Source organism: Aotus nancymaae, unplaced genomic scaffold (assembly GCF_030222135.1).
Source record: "Aotus nancymaae isolate 86718 unplaced genomic scaffold, 86718_ANA_hifiasm-v0.15.2.pri h1tg000058l, whole genome shotgun sequence".
Classification (NCBI taxonomy): Eukaryota; Metazoa; Chordata; class Mammalia; order Primates; family Aotidae; genus Aotus; species Aotus nancymaae.
In genome coordinates this window covers 7970857-7996361 of record NW_026988472.1, presented here as the reverse complement: position 1 = coordinate 7996361, position 25505 = coordinate 7970857, and the positions used below count along the sequence as shown (strand labels likewise).

General features: G+C 45.5%; 2 protein-coding genes across 2 annotated transcripts; one reads left to right on the top strand and one right to left on the bottom strand.

Moving 5' to 3' along the window:
- Window positions 1–433: 433 nt before the first annotated feature.
- Window positions 434–1246, bottom strand: LOC135269939 (centromere protein V-like protein 3). Its single transcript, XM_064364597.1, has one exon. The coding sequence runs from the start codon at window positions 1244–1246 to the stop codon at window positions 434–436; it is 813 nt and encodes a 270-aa protein (XP_064220667.1).
- An 18464-nt stretch (window positions 1247–19710) lies between these two features.
- LOC135269938 (centromere protein V-like protein 3) lies at window positions 19711–20523 on the top strand. The gene has a single exon (XM_064364596.1). It carries the CDS (start codon window positions 19711–19713, stop codon window positions 20521–20523), a length of 813 nt encoding a protein of 270 aa, XP_064220666.1.
- Window positions 20524–25505: the final 4982 nt, after the last annotated feature.

The window sequence follows — 25505 nt, the reverse complement described above, 5'->3', positions numbered from 1 at the left end:
TTTGTGTGTGGCCGTCCTACACACCAGACGCAAAGCGCTGAAAACAACAAGGCTGTTCACAATAGCACCAGGAACGTACAGTACACGGGAATCATCTGCAGGTGATTTGTGACAACTGTATGCAGAACAGTAAAAGCGAGAGATACAATCAACGGATGGCTGGAAAAAGCAGAGACACTTCTTGCTTACGGGATTGCAAGGTTAATGTTGTATACAAGATTAACGCTGGGTTCAAGGTTTGGAACGTAAGCGAGTTCACTGAAAACTAGCGGAGGGGAAGGGCAAACCCTGGAAGAGAAACCACGGTTTGCCCAGGCCAGAAACACCTCGTTCACAGCGTGTGATCTGTGCAGGTAGTCGGAGGCTCCGCGCAGGGCCACCCGGCCGGTTTCGGGCGTGCTTGCGCTGTTCCTCTCTGCGCGGACAGTCACTGTCACTGTTCGCGGGGACAGGCAGGGGCTGACCGGGAGGACGTCTTGCGGATGGCCTCGCGCTCCTCGGCGTCCTCCTTCCCCGGGTCGCCACCGCCGACCTCCTCGATGACCACGCTGCTCACGGTGCCCTCGTCCAGGCAGTGCGGGGCGACGCCGTACACGCGGGGGTCAGAGACGGTGGCGTGGAAGCTCTGCACCCCGCACCTGCTGCAGAAGCTGTGCAGCGCCGGGTGCGTGTCGGAGCGGTAGGTGACGATGCTGTCCGCGCCCTGGAGCAGCGTGAAGCGCGAGGCCGGGACGAGGAAGTGGCGGTGCTGCTTCTTCCTGCACAGCCTGCAGCTGCAATCCACGACGCGCAGATCTGCGGGCGCCCAGACCGCAAAGCGGACCGCGCCGCAGTGGCAGCCCCCGGTGTGATGCACGAGGCCCGGGTACTCGAAAGCGTCCAGCAGGACCTTGGCGGCGCCCTCGCAGCTGAGGCCCCACAGCTTCCTGAACTTCTCCCAGCGCTCCCGCTGCGCGCCCAGGTCCAGGTCCTGGGGGGACGCGGCTGGCGCCGGCCGGTCCGCGGGTGGTACGGAGGGCAGCGGGTCTCTAGTGCGTTTCTCCCGGACCCGTCGCCATCGGCGCCTCTGCCACCACCTTCCCAGCCACCTCTTGGCCGCCGCGGGGCTCCGGACCCCGACTCTGACCCGGGTGCGCTTCCGGCGGCTAGCCCGGGTGACCCGAGACGCCGCGCAGGAGGCGGGAGGGTCCCCGGGCCGTTTTGGCCTCCGCCGCTGAGCACTGGCCCGCTTCCTCACTCTGCCCATGGCGCCTGAGGCCTCCAGATCCGGTGCCTACCACACTACCCCCATTTCCTCGTTAGTCACTGAGCAGCCTCCTTGTGTCCGCCAGCACGATTGGTTACTTGTTGAAAGTGATGTAAAGAGACACTTCCCTTGACCCTACCGCAGCAGCCTCGCTGGCCTGAAAGTAAGTCATGAGGCATTCAACAAACACCTGCTGGGCACCAGGTACCCCACCTGGGCGCTGGGGTGTGGAGATGCATCCGGCTTCCCAAAGCACTCACATTCATTTAGGATCAGGTGTATGCAAATACAGTCCCCAAAACCATGGGACCTTTGCTCTGGCAGAAGTGAGAACCAGGGGCTCTGGGAACACAGAGGAACGCCCACACACTGGAATCGGAGGGGCGGGTGGGAGGCGCACGGAAAGACTCCTCTAAAGTCTTCTTGGGGGGTTGATTCTTTTATTCGGGTGTAGTGTTTTGTCTTTCTATCTCGTAATTTTCGTTGCCGTGAAGGCCTCTTTACCTAATGCTGACATACCTACTTCTGCTCTTTTAGTTAATGTTTACCTGATGAGGCTTTTCCCACCCGTCGTATCCTCTTCATTTACCCAGGGCAACTGAAAAGCAACTGAGTTTCATATAAACGTGGAAGAGTCAGGCTGCGTTCCTCACTGACTCTGCCAATAGCTACGTTTTCATACATGGTTTTAGTTCATTTCCACGATGGCTGGGCTAGTGCTTAAGTCCACCAATTTATTATTTGTTTTCTTTCGTTTCCTCCCTGTCTCGGCTAACCGTTCCTCCCGTTTGGCCTTTCTGTGGCTTACGTGGACACTCTGCAGGGTTTATCTTGGTTCCTGAAAGGGTTTTCAACTGGTTGTCTCAGTGCTTGCTCTGGGATTTGCAGTGTGCACATGTGACTTACTGCAGGCTCCTGGTAGCCACTCCTCATCACTTCCACTGAAGTGTGGAAGCATCGGCCCCTTTCGGCCCCTCTGCCTTCCTGCTTATGGACAATCTTGTCTAGGGTATCAGATGGCTTCATACGCTTTGCTTTAATCAACAAACGTGATTTCTGCAATTCACAAGGAAAAGGGTGGCTTAATGTTTGACCCCTAAGGGTGTTTTTTCTGTTAGTCTTGACTACTTTCTGATACTCCCGGAGGCCATCTTTTATTCTTTCCTCTTTTGCTTTAAGCACCTACTCTAGCCATTCTTTAACCGTGGGTCTCCTCTGACAAAATGCTTTCCTTTACCTGAGAAATGTCTTGATTTCCCCTTCATCCATGAGGGATGGTATCACTGGATACAAAATTCACAGCTGACAGGACTTTTATTCAACACCTGAAACATGTCAGGACACTTCCCCAACGGCCCCCGCTGGTCTGAGGAGACATTTACCCTCATTGAAACTGGTGTTCTCCTATTATCAATGGGCCGCTTCAGTCTTGCCGCTTTCAGCGTTTTTATCAGCTTCAAAAACCGACTATGATGTGCGTGCACCGACATGCGCGTTGCTTTGTGGTTGTCTCTCTGCAGTTTGCTTTTTTGCCAGAATCTCTGGGTTCATGTTTTTCTCTAAAATTTGGACGTTTTCAGCCTTCTTTTCTTATACTAATCTTTGAGTCCACTCTCTAGTTTTGGTACTAGGGATGTTGGAACTTTGTTACTGTCCTAACTTCATTGAGGATCCATTCAGTTTCCAATGAGTCTGTGACCTCTCTGGCGGGCTCAGGTGTTCTCAATCCTTCTTCTTTCTTGTTTTGGAAGAGTCTCACTCTGTCACCCGGGCTGGAGTGCAGTGGCAGGATCTCACTGCAACCTCCGCCTCCCAGGTTCAAGCGATTCTCCTGCCTCCGCCTCCGAAGTAGCTGGCATTACAGGTTCCCGGGACCACACCCAGCTAATGTTTGTGTTTTTAGTAGAGACACCGGTTCCCCACGCTGCACTGCGGTGATCCTCCCGCCTCAGCCTCCCAAAGTGCTGCGATTACAAGCGTGCCCACCACACCCGGCCGTCAAGACAAGCCTATTGATTGGCCTCCATTACGATGATGGTATCTTTTGTCATCACAGGTCTCTTACGGAGTGAATCCAGCGATGTTTCCAAATTCTGTTATTGTTCTCATTTTCTGTTCCATCATTTCTTTTTCATACATCTACTCATTGCTGAGATTTTCCATTTTCTAGTCTGGTTCTAGACTATTTGCAATTTAATAATGAAGCATTTTTATGATGTTTGCTTTAAAATGTTTGTCAGATAATGGCAACATCTGTGTCGTCTCTATGCTGCCACCACTGGATTGCATTTCCTCATTCACACTGTGCTATTCCTGCTTTTTGACACGGTGGGCTATGCTCTATGGCATACGATATATTCTGCTTATTACTTTAGCAGTCTCTGGACATAAGACAAATAGTGGGTGTTAGAAGTCAGCTACTTTCTTTAGGTTAAGCATGTAGATTCTGGTGTCCGTTTTTAGGTTCTGGGATTTTTTTTTAAAGTTTATTTTCGGAGCATTTGTGATGCTATTTTTGTGCGTTTGGTTTTTCTGCTGACACAGAAGCCCCAACTGTTCCCTGCTCGTGGGTTTTGAGAGGCAGAAGAAACTAAAGTCCACACTTTATTCCAGGTTTCCTGCTTCTTACCAAATATCCTTTTTTTTTTCCGTTCTAAGATACCATGCAGCCTACCACACTACATTTAATCGTCATCATCCTGCCTTAGGTTCCTCTTGGCTGAGACAATTTCTCAGACTTTGCTTGTTTTCATGACCTTGAGAGTTTTTAGGGTTACTAGTGAGTTATTTTCTACAATGTTATTTTTTCAAGACAGGGTCTCTTGCTTTGCCTCCCAGGCTGGAGTATGCAATGGCAATGGTGGGATCTCAGCTCACTGCAAACTCCACATCCCAGGTTCAAACCATCCTCCTCCCTCAGCGTCCCAAAGTACGTGAATCAACCATCACACACTGCACGCAGCTCCAAGTGTGGCCGTGGTTTTAAAACTGGGTAGTTGGCGTAGGGTGGAAGAAATCTGAGCTGCACAAGAAAGAATGCTTAAATCGCCTTGGGAAAAGCCTTAATTGCCATGGACAGAAAGTTAGTAGAAGTCTGACTTTTCAGGACACTGCTGATGAAGGTTCAGAAGGATGGAGGGACATGTCATTGTAAACTGGAGAAAGGGGGATCCCTGCTAAGTAGTGGCCCAATGTTTAACAAGATTGTTGCCTGCAATTTTGTGGAAAGAAGAAAAATATAAATGACAAACTTGGGTGTATGGCCGAGGCAGTGGGTGGAGGCTGACAGGGTTGGGGGAGGCTAAGAGAGAAAGTAAGTTTGCCTTGAGCAGACTGTCGGTATAAAATCTGGAATTTCAAATCTCTTCTGGTAGGAGCTCTACAACAATCAGGAGAATTTTCGGCAGACCCTACGTTGGCTCTGAGAAGGCCAAAATCACAGTGTACAGACTTCTGGTACAAGTGTGGACTTGGAGGTTTCTGACTGTGAGGGCTGCAGAAGCAGTGAGGAGCATGTTACGGGAAACTACGGGAAGGGGGAATGTCACCAGAGAGTGGCAGAGTGCCTGGCAGGATTGCATTCTGTGGCTATGGGGAAAGGGGCAAAGCTGAACTTGAAAATGATGAAGTTAGATTTATTATATTGTTGAGGACACTTGCAAGCACATTGCGGAAGGAGTGGCCTGCTTACTTCTTGATGCCCATATGGAAAGTGAAAGGAGAAAGAGAAATTAGGGGGACAACTGATAAAAGGAATCAAGACGGGATGATTTGGGAAATTCTCAGGCTATATAGATTTTGGGGAGTTGGGACTTCAGGACTTATGCCGGTGGCCTCGTGGATTCTCAGACCTTCAGCTCCGGGCTGAGAGTTATGGCTTCGGCTCCCTGGTTCTGAGGCTTTGGGACTTGCACTGAGCCATGCTAGAGGCATTCCTGTGGGAGTAGGGGGTGGGGGCACTAGATGAAGGGTTTGCTTGTGAGTGTGTGGCCTATGGAGAACTCAGAGTGTATGGTTCAAGGTTCAAATTTGCTGAGAGCTCGGTAGGGTCAACAGTCCAGAGTATTCAGTCCCACAGAAACCCCTTTCAAGAAATTAAAGATGTGCCTCAGAGATTGTCTCAACTATACAGCAGACCTCTGGGAAACTTAACGGTGCTGTCCCTCCATCATCTGCGAAACAACCTCAAATGAAGAAGGGAGTATCTTGAACAAGTGGATGATGTGGCTTGTGTGTAATAGAGTGAATGCCAGTAAAATCCACACGAGTCACTCAAGGTTCTTGAGAAACATCAGGCAGCAGAAACACTGCCAGCCTGGACCATCTGCATTATCCACTATTGACATTTTGGGTCAGATAATTCTTGAGGGAGGCTGTCTTGTGCTTTCAGGGGGTTAAGTCTCATCCCTAGCCTGGATCCACTGGATGCGGATCCACTGGCCTTAAAGAGAAAGGGGCTGTGGGACCCCTAAGATGCTACAGGCGGGGAGCAGGCTGATACGACTACTCAGATGCACACACCTGCTACCATTCATGAGAAAGGAAACATGACCCAGAATGAAGAACCAAGGACCCACAGGCAGAACCGAGAGGTGCTGAGGATGTTCCAGGCTTTGAAACTTTATCAGAGAATTCTGGTGTTTTCCCAGTTGGATTGCCAGTCTGCTTTAGAATGCTAACACCTTCCTACCTGCCCTCATTCCCTTCCCAGGCATCAAACCAGGATGTTCACAGCTGTTACCCTAAGCCTCTCCCATCATTGTATTTGGGAGTGTTAGAGGAAGAAAGCTTGTCACTTTAGTGTCACTGGCCCAGAGTTGGAGAGGGACTGTGTTCCCAGAGTTGTACTGAATAGATCACACCCAGGAACGCCATCCATGCCTGATTTAGATGGTGGAGATGAGGAGAGTCTAGACTTTGAACTGATAAGATTTGGATGAACTTCAGGAATTGAGCTGATGCTGGAATATCAAGAAAAATCTGAGATGGGGTGAAGGTATCTTGTATGTGGGACAGATGGATCCCTAGGGGCCAGAGGGCAAACTGTAGTGGGGAGAATTCCAAGGTTGACCCCAACTAACCTTGACCTTGTATAACTCCCTCAAACTGAGTGTGAGAAGAACCTGTGAATATGATGAGATATCACTCATGTGATTATGTTACATTATGTGGGGAAGTAAATGTTGCAGCGGTATTAAGGTCCCGATCCGGAGACTTTCCCACAAGGAGATTATCCTGGGTGGGCCAGACCTAATCAGGCAAGCTCTTAAAATGGCCTAGGCTCGCTCTTCCTGAGACACTCAAGCGTGAGAGGGTTGTACAGGGTGGTTGATGTGGCAAGGACCTGCGGGTGGCGCCTAGGAGCTGACAGCATGATTGAATTCTGCCCATAACCTGAGTGAGCCTCCGCAGAGAAACGCAGCCTGGCTGATTCCTGATTTCACACTGTGATACATGGAGCGGAGAATAATTCCCTGCCCCATATGGACCTCTGATCTACAGAACTGTAAGCTGGTAGAGACACACTGTTTTCAAGCCACTAAGTCTTGGCAGCTTGTTATGCAGGAATAGACAACTAACACAGAATTGCTGGCTTATAGAAAATGCACATGTTCAGCTTTTGTAGCTATGGCCAAACAGGTTTTCAAAGTGCAGGTACTGGTTTTCACTCCTGCTGGCCATAGAGGGCTCTTCCACCTCCCCATGAAAGCTTCAAGTTGTTGTTGTGTTGGCTCTTCTGTCGGGTGTTTGGTGAGATCTCACTGGGACTTTAGCTGGCTTCTCCCTGGTAACTGAGGTTGAGCTGTTTGTCTGTTTGTCAGTCTGCTGAATGTCCTGTTTTGTGAAGGTGCTTTTCAAATATTTTGCCAATGTTTTATTGCACTATGCTTTTCCCTTGATTTTAGGGATTATTACATTCTGTGCATCAGATATTTGTGGTGTATACATATGTATATTGCAAATATCTTTCTTCCATCATGAGATTTATCTTTTGATTCTCTAAATATGTCTTTTGAGAAACAGACGTCCTTTCTTTCAATAAAGTAAAAATTATCAATGTTTTCCTTTATTGTTAGTGACTCTGTGTCCCGTTTCAGATATCTTTGCTTACCCCTAAGGTCATGCAGATATGCTACTATTATGTACAAGCTGTAACCTCTGGAGTTAATTTTTTGTATGCTGTAACTTGGCCAAAGTTAATCTTCTTCCATATGGATATCCAATTAGTCCAGCTCCAAATATTTAGTAGACCATCCTGCCTCCAGAGCATTGAGGTAGCACTTTTGTTGGAAATGAGAGTGACCATATATGTATGTGTGTCTGTGTTTGTGGAAACCTCTCTTTGTTCTATTGGTCTATTTGTCTATTATTGTGCATGTACAATGCTTCCTTAATTATGACACCTTTGTGGTTGGTATTGCTATCTGGCTGTGAGGCTCCTAAAAAGTGTTCTTGCTTTAGAAGGCCTTGGCTTTTCTTGGAATGTTTAACAAGATTGTTATACAACATCCTTATAGAACTTAGAAGCAGAATGCCCAATTTCCTTTTCAGAAAAAGAACCGGGAATTTGGTTGGGGTCACATTGAATCTATAATTCATTTTCATTAGAATTCTCTTTTTGATTTACTTTCATAACATTATCATCCAATCCATAAGTGTGATATAGCTCTGATTTACCTAAGTTTTCTTCAATGTTGTGTAGACTTCTGGGCAGACATCTTGGGAATCTTTGCTAGATTTGTTCCTAGGCATTTTACGTGTTCGGATGCTATGAAAAATGACATTTTAAAATTTTCTAGTTTTCTCTTTACATGTTTAATGCAAGGATATACAAATCCAATTGAATTTTGTGATATTGACCTCATACCCAGCAATATCACACTAAATTCATTTGTTAATTATAATCCTAGATATATACATTCTTTTAGACTGTGTGTGCATGCGTATATGTATGTGTGTGTGAACCATCTTTTGTGTCTCTTCTATATCTTTACTAGCTGAGAAAACATTTTTCTAAGACTGTAAGCCAACAAGCATCCATATCTCGTGGATGGCAATTGGGAAATGCCCATTTCAAAACCAGTCACTGGTGGGGTAATGGGATTGGTTCGACTCAGTTAGTAAACCACACTGCTCTTTATAGATCACATGCATTGTGGTATGAGGCACAGCTTTTGCTTACCTTAATCAAATATATGGAAATGATACCCCTGCTCAGAGAGGTGAAAATCAGGAGATAGGTGATGGTGGATTGATACTAGTAGAATACCCCTCCAATGTAAGTCAGCTGAAATTACAAATCTTACAGGACATATGTTCTTAAGCACAGACTAATATGTGGAATATGTGAAAAACACTTGTAGATTGTGGAGGAAGAATTAACCTTTGAAATGAAATCGTTTCCTCTGACCATAGTCTTTTGGTGGTTATGAGGTACAAAACTGTAGTGGAAAATTTAACATATACACATATCAAACCTTTAGCAATAGTTAAAGATCACTGGCAGGATTGCATATGAGTTAAATTTTGTTTTAAAGTTTTCTGAGTTATCTAAATACGACAGCAGGGCTTGCCAACATTGACACTATTGACATTTTGGACCAGATAATTACTGTGCAAGGCTGTCTTGTACTTTCAGGGAGTTAAGTAGTTAATTAGCATCACTAGCCTGGATTCACTGGATGCCAACAGCACCTCCTCTTTCCCCCAATAATGACAAACAAAGATGTCTCCAAACATTGCCAGATGTCCCATGGGAGGCAAAATGCCCCTGGATGAGAACTGTTCCTCTACAGCAAATGAGATTTCCCCCAGTTTTATTGAGGTATGACTGACAAAACTGCGTATATTTAGGGAGTACAATGTGATGTTTAGATATGTGTATACTTTGTGAAATGATTACCAAGATCAAGCTAATTAACATATCCAGCATCTCACACAGTTATCCTTTTGTGTGTGATGTGAACACTGGAAATCTACTCTGTTAGCAAATTTCAAGTATGCAATGCATTATTATTCACAGTAGTCACCATGCTGTACATTAGGTCTCCATTACTTACTCATCTTATAACTGAAGTTTTATACCCTGTGACCAGGATTTCCCTTATTTCCCCAAATTCCAAGCCCTGGCAATCACCATTTGCCTATCTGTTACTGTAGGTTCGACTTTATTTTTAAGATTCCATGTGAAAAAAAAGATTATGCAGCATTTGTCTTTCTGTGCCTTGCTTATTTCACTTAGACTCATGTCCTCAGTGTTCTTCCATGTTTTTGCAGATGGCAAGATTTTCTTCAAAGTATGTAGAGAGCTAGGTATATACAAAGATGTATAGCTAGACAGACAGACAGACAGATATATGTAAATATAAATCAGTATATTCAGTACACAGTGATTTTTATTTGCACAACAAAGCCATTTTCCAATGACATTGAAAGTTCTTCAAAAAACATTCTATGAAGTCTGCGTAAGTTTATTCTATGGATCAGCAGTATCCTACTGGAAATTTAGGTTGTTTCAACTGTTTAAAAATAATTAACAATATAACAGTCACCTTTGAGCATATAACATTGTGGCTTCATGTAAATATTTGTTTAGAATTAATACCTAAAGATAAGTTATAAACCGGGCGCGGTGGCTCACGCCTGTAATCCCAGCACTTTGGGAGGCCGAGGCGGGTGGATCACGAGGTCAAGAGATCGAGACCATCCTAGTCAACATGGTGAAACCCCGTCTTTACTAAAAATTCAAAAAATTAGCTGGGCATGGTGGCGCGTGCTTGTAATCCCAGCTACTCAGGAGGCTGAGGCAGGAGAATTGCCTGAACCCAGGAGGCGGAGGTTGCAGTGAGCCGAGATCGTGCCATTGCACTCCAGCCTGGGTAACAAGAGCGAAACTCCGTCTCAAAAAAAAAAAAAAAAAAAAAAAAGATAAGTTATAGCATCAAATATGTTTCATGATTATGACATTTTCTATGTATTGTCAAATATACATCTGGCAAGGTGCTATAAATGTATAACTCATCTAACCATAAACCACTTGTACTCCAAAAGCTACTGAAATAAAAAAAAAAAGAAGATGTGCCCAATTGATAAATGAGGAAACTTGCGATCCCAGTTTAACTAACTTGTCCAGGATTACACAGTGGGTACATAGAAACACCAAAATTAAAACCAAGGAATTCTGACTCTGGAATTAAGCTGTACTAGCAATGAATTATCAAAGGTCACAAAATTTCTCTGAGCTTCATTTCCACATCTGTAATATGGGAATAAAGGTAGGCTCTCCATCATTGGAAGGTTGTAAGACTTGCTACAGTAATAAAGTCTACTTCCTGTTCTAGTCTTCAGACATCTGCAGAATTCTTTAAGAACAAGTAATATGACAATAGCAATAGCTTTTAAAATATGTGTTCCCAAAAATATTTCCTTTACTTGCAAACATTTTTAATGGCATACCCCATAGGATTTTGGTCTCTTTCCTGAATTTAATTTTTTCTATTTTAGTCTGTTAGTGCAGATGATGGATCCCTTTGTGTTCTTTCGGTAATTACCAAAGAGAGGACTGTAGACCTTACTTGTCATCACCACACATTGGGGAAATATTTTTCTCAGTGAAGGAAATAGTGGCACATTTTTCAAGGGATAATAAATAACACTTGGTGATGGAGATTCTGGGAAGATGACAGCAGCAGAGGATGCATACTTGTTAAATTTCTTCTGATACCCACATACAAACAGAGAAACTAGAGCACACACACACACACACACGCACAGATAATATTTACAAAATTTCTAGGTTACAATTTATCTCCACAAACACCAAAATTCAAGTAGACAAGAAAAGATGACCGCCAACAGCCGTATCACTTGCATGGTATCTGTATTGGTGTAAGAGAAAAACAAGAAGCAATAGCACAGTGTCTGATTAGCTTCATAATTGTAGAACAACATCCATACCAGATTAGTGCAAGGGGCACCCTCTCAGGAAGTAATAAAGGTGCTGAGACAGCATAGCCTGGGTGAACTCTCCAAACTGAAACCACAGGGCTGTCTTCTCAGACAGGAGCCCACAATTATAAAAACTGCTGGAGGTGGTATCACAAGTCAATAGGAAATGAACAAGAGGGACTAAGGAAGAGAGAAGATCCAAACCTGTGCTGTATGCACATGCCCACACATGTAGCTATGGAACACTTGAAATGTGTCTAGTCAGAATTGAGATGTGCTGCTGGGCACAGTGGCTCACGCCTGTAATCCCAGCACTTTAGGAGGCTGAGGTGGGCCAATCACTTGAGGCCAGGAGTTTGAGACCAGCCTGGAGAACAAAGTGAAACCCTATCTTTACTTAAAAAAAAAAAAAAATAGCCAGGCGTGGTGGTATACTCCTGTAATCCCAACTACTCAGAAGGTTCAGAAAAAAACTAATTGAGATGTTCTGTAAGTATAAAACATACATCAAATTTCAGACTTAATAGCACAAAAAGTGACAAATATCTCAATATTTTTGTATTGATTCCATGGATAAATTATATCTATATCCATAGCTCTACCTATCTATAATTAGTATGCTATGGTGGACACAACCTAAATGTCACCTCCTTGGTGCTTAAATAATGGGTATTTCTGTTTTCTCAGTTGTGGAGGCTATACGTCCAAGATAAGGTGCCAGCAGGGTTGGTTTCTGGTGAGGCCTCTCTTCCTGGCTTGCTGACAGCAGCCCGCTTGCTGTGTCCTCACGTGGCCTTTCCCCTGTGCACTCATGGAGAGGGAAGGAACTCTGGTGTCTCTTCCTCTCCTTGTAAAGACACCAGGTCCTATCAGACTAGGGCCTCACCCTTATGACCTCACTTAACCTTAAAGCTCTCTATCTCCAAGTATAGTCACAGTGGAAATTAGGGCTTCAACATATGAATTTGGGGGTACATAATGCAGTCCATATTTTGGAAAATAATTATATATATAAGAATATATAAAACACCAGAGTTTTCTGATAAAGTTTCAAATCCTGGAACATCCTCGGCACCTCTTGGTTCTGCCTGTGGGCCCTTGGTTATTCATTCTGGGTCATGCCTCCTTTTTCATGAATGGTAGCAGGTGTGTGCATCTGAGTAGTCGTATCAGCCTGCTCCCTGCCCGTAGCATCTTAGGGGTCCCACAGCCCCTTTCTCTTTTTCTTTAAGGCCAGTGGATCTGCATCCAGTGGATCCAGGCTAGGGGTGAGACTTAACTCCCCGGGGTCCCTTGTGCATGTACTATCTTTTCCAGATTTTGGTATCAGGCTACTTTCAGTAAATAAATTTGGAAGATTTCTATCTTTGTTTCCAGTTTCTAACTCAGTTTAATGAGGCTTAGGGGTTTGTGTTTTCTAAAAAGAAGTAGATGAGTGTATTTATCTCTACTTGTTTATTGTATTTTTTTTCAAAGATCAGATGAAAGAAAAGAACACCATTATCTGATGAAGCTGTGACAATTCAAAATGCAGCCCACCTTTGGACAGGCAGACAGGTATAACAGAAAGAACATGGATGCTGATAGCAGACACAACTGGGGAGAGTGTCCCAGATCCACCACTTACTTAGTGTATAACTTTCAGCAAGTTACTTAATCTCTTTTAGCCTTAGTTTCTCCATTTGTGAAATGGGGATAAGGTCCCCTTCTACATCATTACCGCCTCATGATTTTACAGAGGCCAAGTTTTACATCTTCACCTTGGCCAATTAGTGTGCAAAGCTGCTGTGATCCTAGGCAATGCATGCATAGTGAGGAACAACACTGACAACTGACATCAACCAGCAAGCAAGAGGTAATAACAGCTTTAGTAATTGTATGCATTTGGGGGGCATTTAGCTCATCTTCAAATTATCTTTACAATTTCTGTGCATTCTTTCATGTAAAGTTTCTAGACAATTTGTACATAAAATGCATCATCCATTATTTAATTTTCTCAAATCATATATACATGTAGGATTTTAAGAGTTAAATATTCATACAGTTTAGTAATTACATTGCTAAATGATGTAATAGCAATTCAATGAAAACAGAAATCATTTGGTTCTGAATCCCTCCCACCCCCGCTACACACACCTACTTCCCTGTAACAACTACTTTAAACTCATATCTGCTTCTCCTAGTACTTGGGATGATATTTGCAAACCATAGACTTATACTGATGTGACATGTTTCAAAAATGGCCACAAATGAGACTTCCAGTTTCAGCTCCACGTGTAAATAGACAAGAAATGACCAATCCCATCCTTACAACAGGAAAATGCTGGATTCTCAAGGTCACAGGACACAATCACTATATTGATGACGACTGTTTAGCTGCATATGATGAGTGAAAAATGAGAATTTGATTTTTTTTAAGTTGCTCTTTACAAAGTAACTCTACCTATTAAGTACTTAGGTCTAAATCTAAACGCCAGGCATAGGATCTGCTTGTAGAGACTACAAATATCGATCAGAAAAAAATAAAAGAAGATCTAAATAAGTGGAGAGAGATGTCGCATATATGGACTGGAAGATTCGTAATTGTTAGAAGATTTCAAATCTTCCAAGATTGATCTATAGTAACATCAGGATCCCAATAAAAATTACAGCAATCGCTTTGTACATATCAACATATTGACTTGAAATTTTGTATTGAAGCACAAATGTGCTAGAATAGAAAAATCATTCTAAAAAAGGAGAACAGAGCTACACAAGTTCATAAGATGTGATTCTCAGACATACTACAAAACAATGTAATCAAGACAGGGTGGTATTTGCTAAGAATACACACACTGTTCAATGCAACAGACTAGCAAGCCCAATAATTGAACTGCAGAAATATTTCTCTACTGATCCTTGACAAAGGCATGTGCACAATACAATGGAAAAAGGATAGTTTTTCTATAAATGGTGCTGGGAAATTTCGGGTCCATATGGAAAAAAAATTAACTTAGACCAAGAATTTTAACAAAAATTAACTCAAAAAGGACCAAAGTCCCATATGTAAAATTCAAAATATAAAACACAGAAAATATAAAAATGTAAAATATAAAAAGAAATATAGAAACATGAAACACAGGGGGGAAAAAACGCAGGAAAAACATCAACACGTCTTTGTGTTTCCTGATGGGGTTGTAGTCACAAAGCCTACCACAGAGCCCGTGAATATAAAAAAGTTATTCGGATTTTATTAAAATTTAAAACTTTCTGCTCTGTGGAAGACATTACTGTTAAGAAAGAAAGACAAACTAAGGACTGAAAGAAAATATTTCCAAACAGGTATTTGCGAAAAGACTTGATTCCAAATATTCAAAGAACTGTTAACACTCAAAAAGCAAACAACCACAAATAACCCAATTTAAAAATGAGCTAAAGTTCTGAGCACACACCTCACCAAAGATGTGGAAGTGATAAATGAGCATGTGAAAGAATGTGTACTACAATTTGGCATTGATAGAGAAATGAAAATTCAAATAATAATGAAATGATACTACACATCTAACAGAATGGCTAAGACCCGAAACTGACAAACCAACTGCTGCCTCGGTTGCAGAACAACAGGAACGTCCATTCACGTAAAGCGGGAAGTCTATATCTTCCAGCAAATTTGGAAGACAGTCTGCTTGGTTCTTAATGAGGTTCATCAGAGTCTTGCCACACCGTCCAACATTCTTCCTATTAAGTATTTGCCCAGTTTGCTTCAAAATGTATGTCTTGTCAAACAAAATACAAATCCAGGATTAGCAAAGAGAAATTTTATTCAAAAGGATGAGTAGAAGGAGGCAAAGTAAGTGGAGGGGACTTTCGCAGGAGGACATGAGTAGGCAAAGCACAGGTAATGCTTTAGAGCAGTGAAACTATCGTGCATTATAGACCGGATGTTTGCTTCCCACCCAAATTCACCTGTTGAAGCCCTGACCTCCAGTGTGATGGTATTTGCAGGTGAGGCCTCTGGGAGGTAATGGGGTTTGAGGTCATGAGGTCATGAGGGTGGGGGCTCTCTGATGGGGTTTGTGTCCTCAAAAGAAGAGGAAATAAAAATAACTCTCTCTGTGTGAGGAGAGGGTGAGGTACAGGGTGGTTGTATGAGACAAAGCATTTGTCAGAATCCATGGAAATTGACAGGACACAGAAGGAAAGGTAATGTGTTTAACCTTTTAAAACATCATTATGGAGGTTGGGAAATATCAGGCTGAAATGCAGAATGTGACAAAAGAATCTAACCTTACCAATGGATGAAAAGCTTCCCTGAAGACTGACAAGTACAAAGAGCTAATCTAAGCAACCTTGGAAATGAAAGAGGTGTGTAAGGCTAAAGACAAAAGAAATTGTACAAATGAAGCACACTCGACTAGACAAACCTGTTGCCAGTATGGACACACGTTGAAAACTCTGACAGCATTCTGCATGTATACTGGAACCAACAATTAGTAAAGGGATGGTGGATGGTGAGAGGCAGGTTTTTGACTACAGGAGAGGAAGGTGCAGATTGTAATGTGGCAGGGGCAAGAATGATTTGTGCTGTGATGGAGTAGAATTGAAGACATAGGAAGGAACTCATATTCAGCTTATTATAGATCCTCATGATCACGTATCAAAACATATATAGAAATGTGTATATACATAGGTTAGTACACATACATATGTATTTCCTTTCTGTTTCAGCAGAGAGGGCCTAGAAACCACTAGACTCTGGTAGCTACGAGAACAGCTAGTAGCCATACTTGACTCCTGATAACATTTTCTGATAAAAGGAAACAAAGATCCTTAGAGAATTGGCTGATTCTAGGAGCTAGAAAATAGACCAGACAAGCCTAGAACATATGCAAGACAGAAATGTGCAGGATGTGCCAAAAAGCAATGAATTACACAAAATGGAACCCCAAATAATGGGAGCATACCAACGGGACCTAAGGGTGAACTGAACGTGCACTCACTGGCCGAAAATGCAAAAAAAAAAAAAAAAAATTAAAAAAAGAAGTATTGGATTATAATCTAAAGTATCAAATAAATATCCATGAAAGTATTGTGATATGTCAATGATCGAATAAGGAAATAAATGCAGAAGCATAGATAGCTGTGCCATGAAGGAGAACTCCAAAGAATGTATGTACTCTGCCTCAAAGAAAAAATGTATAACTTAGTACCAGTTAGGGGTGATCTTTTCTTAGTGACTTCCTTTCAAAGAGCAGCGTGTGGACAGGGGTGAAAAGAGTAAATTTTCATGGGAGCACCGTCCAACACTGCTTCTGCCAGGTGATCAAGGTCAACTAACACAGTCAAAACTAATGTTGATATTATCTACCCTTCATGCGATCACATGAAAATAGCTCTTTACCTTTGTGGAGATTCTCCAGTAGCTCACAACATCACTCTAATCATGAGAAAACCATTAGAAAAATCTGAGAAGAAAAATATTCTAGGAAGGCCGGATCCAAGAGTTTGAGACCAGCCTGGGCAACATAGCAAAACCTTACCTCTACAGAACACACACACACACACACACACGCTGGACATGGTGGTGCATGCCTGTAGTTTCATGTACTTTGAAAGGCTAAGGGAAGAGGATGGTTTGAACCCGGGATGTGGAGTTTGCAGTGAGCTGAGATCCCACCATTGCCATTGCATACTCCAGCCTGGGAGGCAAAGCAAGAGACCCTGTCTTGAAAAAATAACATTGTAGAAAATAACTCACTAGTAACCCTAAAAACTCTCAAGGTCATGAAAACAAGCAAAGTCTGAGAAATTGTCTCAGCCAAGAGGAACCTAAGGCAGGATGATGACGATTAAATGTAGTGTGGTAGGCTGCATGGTATCTTAGAACGGAAAAAAAAAAGGATATTTGGTAAGAAGCAGGAAACCTGGAATAAAGTGTGGACTTTAGTTTCTTCTGCCTCTCAAAACCCACGAGCAGGGAACAGTTGGGGCTTCTGTGTCAGCAGAAAAACCAAACGCACAAAAATAGCATCACAAATGCTCCGAAAATAAACTTTAAAAAAAAATCCCAGAACCTAAAAACGGACACCAGAATCTACATGCTTAACCTAAAGAAAGTAGCTGACTTCTAACACCCACTATTTGTCTTATGTCCAGAGACTGCTAAAGTAATAAGCAGAATATATCGTATGCCATAGAGCATAGCCCACCGTGTCAAAAAGCAGGAATAGCACAGTGTGAATGAGGAAATGCAATCCAGTGGTGGCAGCATAGAGACGACACAGATGTTGCCATTATCTGACAAACATTTTAAAGCAAACATCATAAAAATGCTTCATTATTAAATTGCAAATAGTCTAGAACCAGACTAGAAAATGGAAAATCTCAGCAATGAGTAGATGTATGAAAAAGAAATGATGGAACAGAAAATGAGAACAATAACAGAATTTGGAAACATCGCTGGATTCACTCCGTAAGAGACCTGTGATGACAAAAGATACCATCATCGTAATGGAGGCCAATCAATAGGCTTGTCTTGACGGCCGGGTGTGGTGGGCACGCTTGTAATCGCAGCACTTTGGGAGGCTGAGGCGGGAGGATCACCGCAGTGCAGCGTGGGGAACCGGTGTCTCTACTAAAAACACAAACATTAGCTGGGTGTGGTCCCGGGAACCTGTAATGCCAGCTACTTCGGAGGCGGAGGCAGGAGAATCGCTTGAACCTGGGAGGCGGAGGTTGCAGTGAGATCCTGCCACTGCACTCCAGCCCGGGTGACAGAGTGAGACTCTTCCAAAACAAGAAAGAAGAAGGATTGAGAACACCTGAGCCCGCCAGAGAGGTCACAGACTCATTGGAAACTGAATGGATCCTCAATGAAGTTAGGACAGTAACAAAGTTCCAACATCCCTAGTACCAAAACTAGAGAGTGGACTCAAAGATTAGTATAAGAAAAGAAGGCTGAAAACGTCCAAATTTTAGAGAAAAACATGAACCCAGAGATTCTGGCAAAAAAGCAAACTGCAGAGAGACAACCACAAAGCAACGCGCATGTCGGTGCACGCACATCATAGTCGGTTTTTGAAGCTGATAAAAACGCTGAAAGCGGCAAGACTGAAGCGGCCCATTGATAATAGGAGAACACCAGTTTCAATGAGGGTAAATGTCTCCTCAGACCAGCGGGGGCCGTTGGGGAAGTGTCCTGACATGTTTCAGGTGTTGAATAAAAGTCCTGTCAGCTGTGAATTTTGTATCCAGTGATACCATCCCTCATGGATGAAGGGGAAATCAAGACATTTCTCAGGTAAAGGAAAGCATTTTGTCAGAGGAGACCCACGGTTAAAGAATGGCTAGAGTAGGTGCTTAAAGCAAAAGAGGAAAGAATAAAAGATGGCCTCCGGGAGTATCAGAAAGTAGTCAAGACTAACAGAAAAAACACCCTTAGGGGTCAAACATTAAGCCACCCTTTTCCTTGTGAATTGCAGAAATCACGTTTGTTGATTAAAGCAAAGCGTATGAAGCCATCTGATACCCTAGACAAGATTGTCCATAAGCAGGAAGGCAGAGGGGCTGAAAGGGGCCGATGCTTCCACACTTCAGTGGAAGTGATGAGGAGTGGCTACCAGGAGCCTGCAGTAAGTCACATGTGCACACTGCAAATCCCAGAGCAAGCACTGAGACAACCAGTTGAAAACCCTTTCAGGAACCAAGATAAACCCTGCAGAGTGTCCACGTAAGCCACAGAAAGGCCAAACGGGAGGAACGGTTAGCCGAGACAGGGAGGAAACGAAAGAAAACAAATAATAAATTGGTGGACTTAAGCACTAGCCCAGCCATCGTGGAAATGAACTAAAACCATGTATGAAAACGTAGCTATTGGCAGAGTCAGTGAGGAACGCAGCCTGACTCTTCCACGTTTATATGAAACTCAGTTGCTTTTCAGTTGCCCTGGGTAAATGAAGAGGATACGACGGGTGGGAAAAGCCTCATCAGGTAAACATTAACTAAAAGAGCAGAAGTAGGTATGTCAGCATTAGGTAAAGAGGCCTTCACGGCAACGAAAATTACGAGATAGAAAGACAAAACACTACACCCGAATAAAAGAATCAACCCCCCAAGAAGACTTTAGAGGAGTCTTTCCGTGCGCCTCCCACCCGCCCCTCCGATTCCAGTGTGTGGGCGTTCCTCTGTGTTCCCAGAGCCCCTGGTTCTCACTTCTGCCAGAGCAAAGGTCCCATGGTTTTGGGGACTGTATTTGCATACACCTGATCCTAAATGAATGTGAGTGCTTTGGGAAGCCGGATGCATCTCCACACCCCAGCGCCCAGGTGGGGTACCTGGTGCCCAGCAGGTGTTTGTTGAATGCCTCATGACTTACTTTCAGGCCAGCGAGGCTGCTGCGGTAGGGTCAAGGGAAGTGTCTCTTTACATCACTTTCAACAAGTAACCAATCGTGCTGGCGGACACAAGGAGGCTGCTCAGTGACTAACGAGGAAATGGGGGTAGTGTGGTAGGCACCGGATCTGGAGGCCTCAGGCGCCATGGGCAGAGTGAGGAAGCGGGCCAGTGCTCAGCGGCGGAGGCCAAAACGGCCCGGGGACCCTCCCGCCTCCTGCGCGGCGTCTCGGGTCACCCGGGCTAGCCGCCGGAAGCGCACCCGGGTCAGAGTCGGGGTCCGGAGCCCCGCGGCGGCCAAGAGGTGGCTGGGAAGGTGGTGGCAGAGGCGCCGATGGCGACGGGTCCGGGAGAAACGCACTAGAGACCCGCTGCCCTCCGTACCACCCGCGGACCGGCCGGCGCCAGCCGCGTCCCCCCAGGACCTGGACCTGGGCGCGCAGCGGGAGCGCTGGGAGAAGTTCAGGAAGCTGTGGGGCCTCAGCTGCGAGGGCGCCGCCAAGGTCCTGCTGGACGCTTTCGAGTACCCGGGCCTCGTGCATCACACCGGGGGCTGCCACTGCGGCGCGGTCCGCTTTGCGGTCTGGGCGCCCGCAGATCTGCGCGTCGTGGATTGCAGCTGCAGGCTGTGCAGGAAGAAGCAGCACCGCCACTTCCTCGTCCCGGCCTCGCGCTTCACGCTGCTCCAGGGCGCGGACAGCATCGTCACCTACCGCTCCGACACGCACCCGGCGCTGCACAGCTTCTGCAGCAGGTGCGGGGTGCAGAGCTTCCACGCCACCGTCTCTGACCCCCGCGTGTACGGCGTCGCCCCGCACTGCCTGGACGAGGGCACCGTGAGCAGCGTGGTCATCGAGGAGGTCGGCGGTGGCGACCCGGGGAAGGAGGACGCCGAGGAGCGCGAGGCCATCCGCAAGACGTCCTCCCGGTCAGCCCCTGCCTGTCCCCGCGAACAGTGACAGTGACTGTCCGCGCAGAGAGGAACAGCGCAAGCACGCCCGAAACCGGCCGGGTGGCCCTGCGCGGAGCCTCCGACTACCTGCACAGATCACACGCTGTGAACGAGGTGTTTCTGGCCTGGGCAAACCGTGGTTTCTCTTCCAGGGTTTGCCCTTCCCCTCCGCTAGTTTTCAGTGAACTCGCTTACGTTCCAAACCTTGAACCCAGCGTTAATCTTGTATACAACATTAACCTTGCAATCCCGTAAGCAAGAAGTGTCTCTGCTTTTTCCAGCCATCCGTTGATTGTATCTCTCGCTTTTACTGTTCTGCATACAGTTGTCACAAATCACCTGCAGATGATTCCCGTGTACTGTACGTTCCTGGTGCTATTGTGAACAGCCTTGTTGTTTTCAGCGCTTTGCGTCTGGTGTGTAGGACGGCCACACACAAACGGTTTGTAAACATGTTGCCAGGACGTCTTCCACTGGTTATGGTGCGGTGCGCGCCCTCACCTGTGACTTTTGGGTAGACATTCATATTGCCACTACTTAGATTCGGGTCATGCTATTTACTGGGTTGTTAGTGATATGCTTCAAGATTTGGTCGTGTTCCATACCTCATTACTATTAATCACCAAAAGCTGTTACTGTTTTCCTTACTGACGTCTGGAAAGTGTCTCTGGGCAAGGAGATGGGGATACAGGAATGAGAAAGACACCTGTGCACTGTATGCTCTCTTTAATCTTTTGAAAGACCTGTCTTGTACATGTGTTAAGTATATAGAAATCAGTAAACACCTTTTAGGAATCTATGTGTGTTGGTGTGTCTGTAAAGTTCGACTTGGCTATGGCAAGGCTTGGTTTTTCAAAGTACTTGGTCTCAGATTATTTCAGAAGATGCTGGTGACTCTGCCTTTTGTAGTAGAGAATACTTCCACAGGGTTCCCTACATTTTTGATGAGGGGAATTAGCAGAGGGTTTACACATCTGGCGTCTGGGGACACACTATCTGTCTTTGAATCCTGGACCTGCTGTCATATACAGCTATATAACTGGCATCATGCAGCTTAAACTGGATTCCTCAATTTCCTCTTTCCTCAAGAATGTTAACAGCTAACAGAGCGTTCTCAGGGTCAACACAGTGCCTTGCCTTGGCTACCTGATCCATGAGTGCTTGTTTTCTTGATTTCAGGTCCCCCAAACTCCTCCCGTCAAGGCACCCAGAGGATATGAAACTGCATTGTTTAAGGGCGTCTATATAGTTGGGAGAACCATGAAGAATTGGCAGTGGAATGATTTAAGCCAGCATCGGATTAGGGTTTAACTCTACGGAGGAGGAATGGCTTTGGTTAGGGCATATGTCCCGCATTCCTGTTCCTCTTGCTGTATGACAAATGGCCCCACAGTGAGTCCATAAAATAACGACCATTTTATCATATGTGTGGGAGTTTGGAGGCAGGAATTCAGAATGGGCACAGTGGATATGACTTGCTTCCCGTCTGAGTCTGGGACCTCAACTGCAGAAGCCCAACTGGCTGGGGACTGGAACCATCTGAAGGCTCATTCACTGACATCCCTGTTGCCTGCATGGAGAGGAGTGGAAGACTAGGCCTGGGGGGCGGAGGGCCTCCGTGTTACCACTCCGTGGCCTTTGGCCTCCTCACAGCGGCGTGGGTCTCCCCGTACTCAGGCTTCCGACCACATGACTCAGGCTCCAAGCAGCACTTTTCTGTATCCATGGTGAAGGTCGCATCTCCTCCCTCAAGCAAGACTCCTGTGTCATACACTTGATTAGAGGTGAGTCACAGCCTTTTCAGATTGGAGCGTGGGAGGCGGAGTAAATCGCAGGTCTCGCTGTGAACATGGCAGCTTTCATCACAGCATGAGAGATGCCAGATCTTGTTGTTGCCATGTAGTCTGTCATGGTGGGCTCCTAGGGAGTTGGTTATGTTTCACTGGTGGCCGCTCCCACATGGTGGCCGCTCCGATGTGTTTAACGGGTCACATATAGGTTGTGCACGCTTGTTGATGATTCCGGACATAATCAGGAAACAAAACAGGTGATTGACTCCTATCTCTGAGCAAGACCGAGAGTAGACTAAATGAACAACCGGAGGTCCGGAGGGAAGAGGACAGTCAGAAGGGGGCTGCCTGTTCAGTACTGGAGCTCACCATGGCCACGGCAAACCCAGTCCAGGGTAGAAGTCTTCTTATCTTCGGGACCGTAGGTACTTCGGACCCCACCGGAAATAGGTAACTTCCTGCTAGCTGCATATGCTGGCCTGCCTTAGCCCGTGCCACTGACTGACCCTTCCTCTCTCAGTTTTAAATCCCTGTTTTCATTCATTCATCCATTCCACAAGCATTTACAGTGGGTCCGGAATGTCTCAAACAGAAAGTGAGAAGGACTTAGGGCTATGGACAAAAGTGGAGTTGGGTGAAGATGCTCAGGCGAGGTTCTCAGAATGTAGCTCCGCTCTTCCGTGGAATGCCACGGGGAAGGGAATGGAAGCAGCCCTCTCTCAGTAGAAAGGAAGAGCGCATCTGGCACCTGATCCACGGAGGTGGCTTGTTTGTATGCCGGCTCTTCAGATGTCATCTCAGGATGAACTCCAGACTAGAAGGTGAATTTGTTTCCTGACAAGCGTCAAGGAAAGACCTGGAAACGTGTTTTAAAAGGAAAATTCCCATCATGAACCAAATGGAAAACAATATCGCTGGTCATAAAATGTAATTAGAAATAGACGTATTGAAAATGTTTGTCGTTATACATGATTTTTATTATCTGGTTTTATATTTTGAGACAGATATTGGCTCTGTTGCCCAGGCTGGAGTGCAGTGGGGCGATGCCGGCTCACTGCAGCCTCCACCTCCCCTGACCAAGTGATCCTTTCACCTCGGCCTCCCAGTAGCTGGGATTACAGGCACGTGCCGCCACAGCCCGCTAACCTCTTGTATGATTTGTAGAGACGGGATTTCACCATACGTGAACCAGCCTGGTCTCGAACTCCTTAGCTCAAGCTTCCCGACTGCCTCGGCCTCCCAGAGTGCTGAGATTACAGGTGTGACACAACACTTGTCGATGTACTTTTGAAAAAGAAAAAGATGAAATAGATCTAAGGACTCTCTCTCTCTCTCTCTCTCTGACAAATGTCTCATTTGTACTCCTTTATTTACTTGGCGCTAAAATCTTTCAGAATACCTATTGTTCATCTCAATTGGTGGAGGAAGAAACTGAGACTCTGACAATGGAAGGTCCAAGTCCATGGATGCCAAGGGAGCAGGTGGCAGGGAGAAGGTGGAGAGCCACGGCTGTTGGATACCACGGTCAATAAAGACTGGAGAAAAAGTAGTTCTCAGGCACTTCTGCCCCGTTCAACCTGGCCCGTCTCTGTTTTCATGGATCCAGTTCTCTACGCCTGTCACCCTATCTCCAGCTCCCATCAAAAGCAGCTCTTCTTCGGCCCTGGCCGAGATCCTGTGGTCAGCTGCCCAGTACAGGCCACCATGATGCGTGCCTCCTGTCAAAATCTGACATGACCATAGATCACACGTTCTGCTGTTTCATGAGCCCCCACGTTGTTCGCCTACGTGCCGACGTACTTGTGTGTATGGCCACAAATGACCCGCACGTCAGACTTTGGAAAACACTTATTTTCAGGACAGAGGCTTTGAAGGGACATCCACCTCTGCTTGTGTCCCAGCTCTGCTACTGGTGCCTGCCTACACTGGCAACCAGTTTTAGAAGCTCCGTTCACCATCTCTGTGAGGCTTCAAGGAGAGCGTGCCCATGAAGGAGTCATGGAGCCTAGCCTGTAGTCAGCACTTACTGCATGTGAGCCCTTTTTATTCTTCCTGTTGTGGTTTGAGCAAAAATTCAAAGGCAGCTTTTGTCTCGACTGCGCGCAGCCTGAGGTGTGGGCAGTACTTCCAGGACCACTGCCTCAGGAGCCGTCATCCACGTTTCTTTGATGTGAAAACTGAGCGTAAAAGCAATTCATTTACAAAAAGGTAGGAGGACAGAAGGAAATAGGCCTTCTGGTGGCTTATCAAGTTCCAAGTTTCCCTGGACCCTGTCGTCTCCCAATGTGTGGCGTGAGGAACAGAGACAGCCTTTTCCATTCAAAACTGTGTGACGGGTCGCCGGTCAGCCGAGTGCAGGGTCCGGCAGGAGCAGAGCAGTAGGGCTCCCTTTGTCAGACAAGTCAGCACGCTGTTCTGGGCCTTGGTCTCATCATCTGTAAAATGGTGACAGAACTACACATTTCTTCATTTACTGAGCATCTTAAGTAAAGTGCCGGAAAGAGAATGTAGCGCTCCATGCCCTGATGTGTCAAATGGTCAAGAAATGACAACTATGGTTCCTAATGTAACTTACGTTATTTCACCCAGCTATTTGGACCAAAAGGACCTAGACCCTATTGCTTTTGCCTCGGCCTCCAAAGTAAATGCCTCAATGAGTTACCCTAATACCTTTCCCCTCCTCCATCATGAGCAGGATGAAGGTTTTTCTGGGAATGGCAGCACAATTTTTGTGACTCCACCACAATTTCTGAGACTTGACTGTGAGCCAGTATCACAGTCTGCATGCACTCCCCAATGTCAGGTGTGCGGTTGGTGGCGTTGATGTCATCACTGTCTCTCACCTCAATAGTAGACTTGAAGTGAGTGAAGGCCGTTCTCAAAGGTCAGCCTATAAAAGATGCAAGCATCAGTGACTTCATGCCCACAAGTGGACATTGGAGAAACTGTCAACAGCTGTGGGGAGCTGCAGGTGTTCCAGCTGGGGAAAATCCAATTATAACCTCAGGGTCTCTGAGATAAAGCCTCCTCATCACAAGGTGGCAGATTCCTGCCTCCAGAAGACCCGGGGAGCCTGCTCCCAGCATCCCAGAGACAGTTGGTTAGGATTCACATCTCTAAAATAAGTGTTCCAGGTATGCTAGGCGGGCACGAGGGTGTCCACCAGAAAAACCGACTGTCTCTATTGCTTCTGACTTGA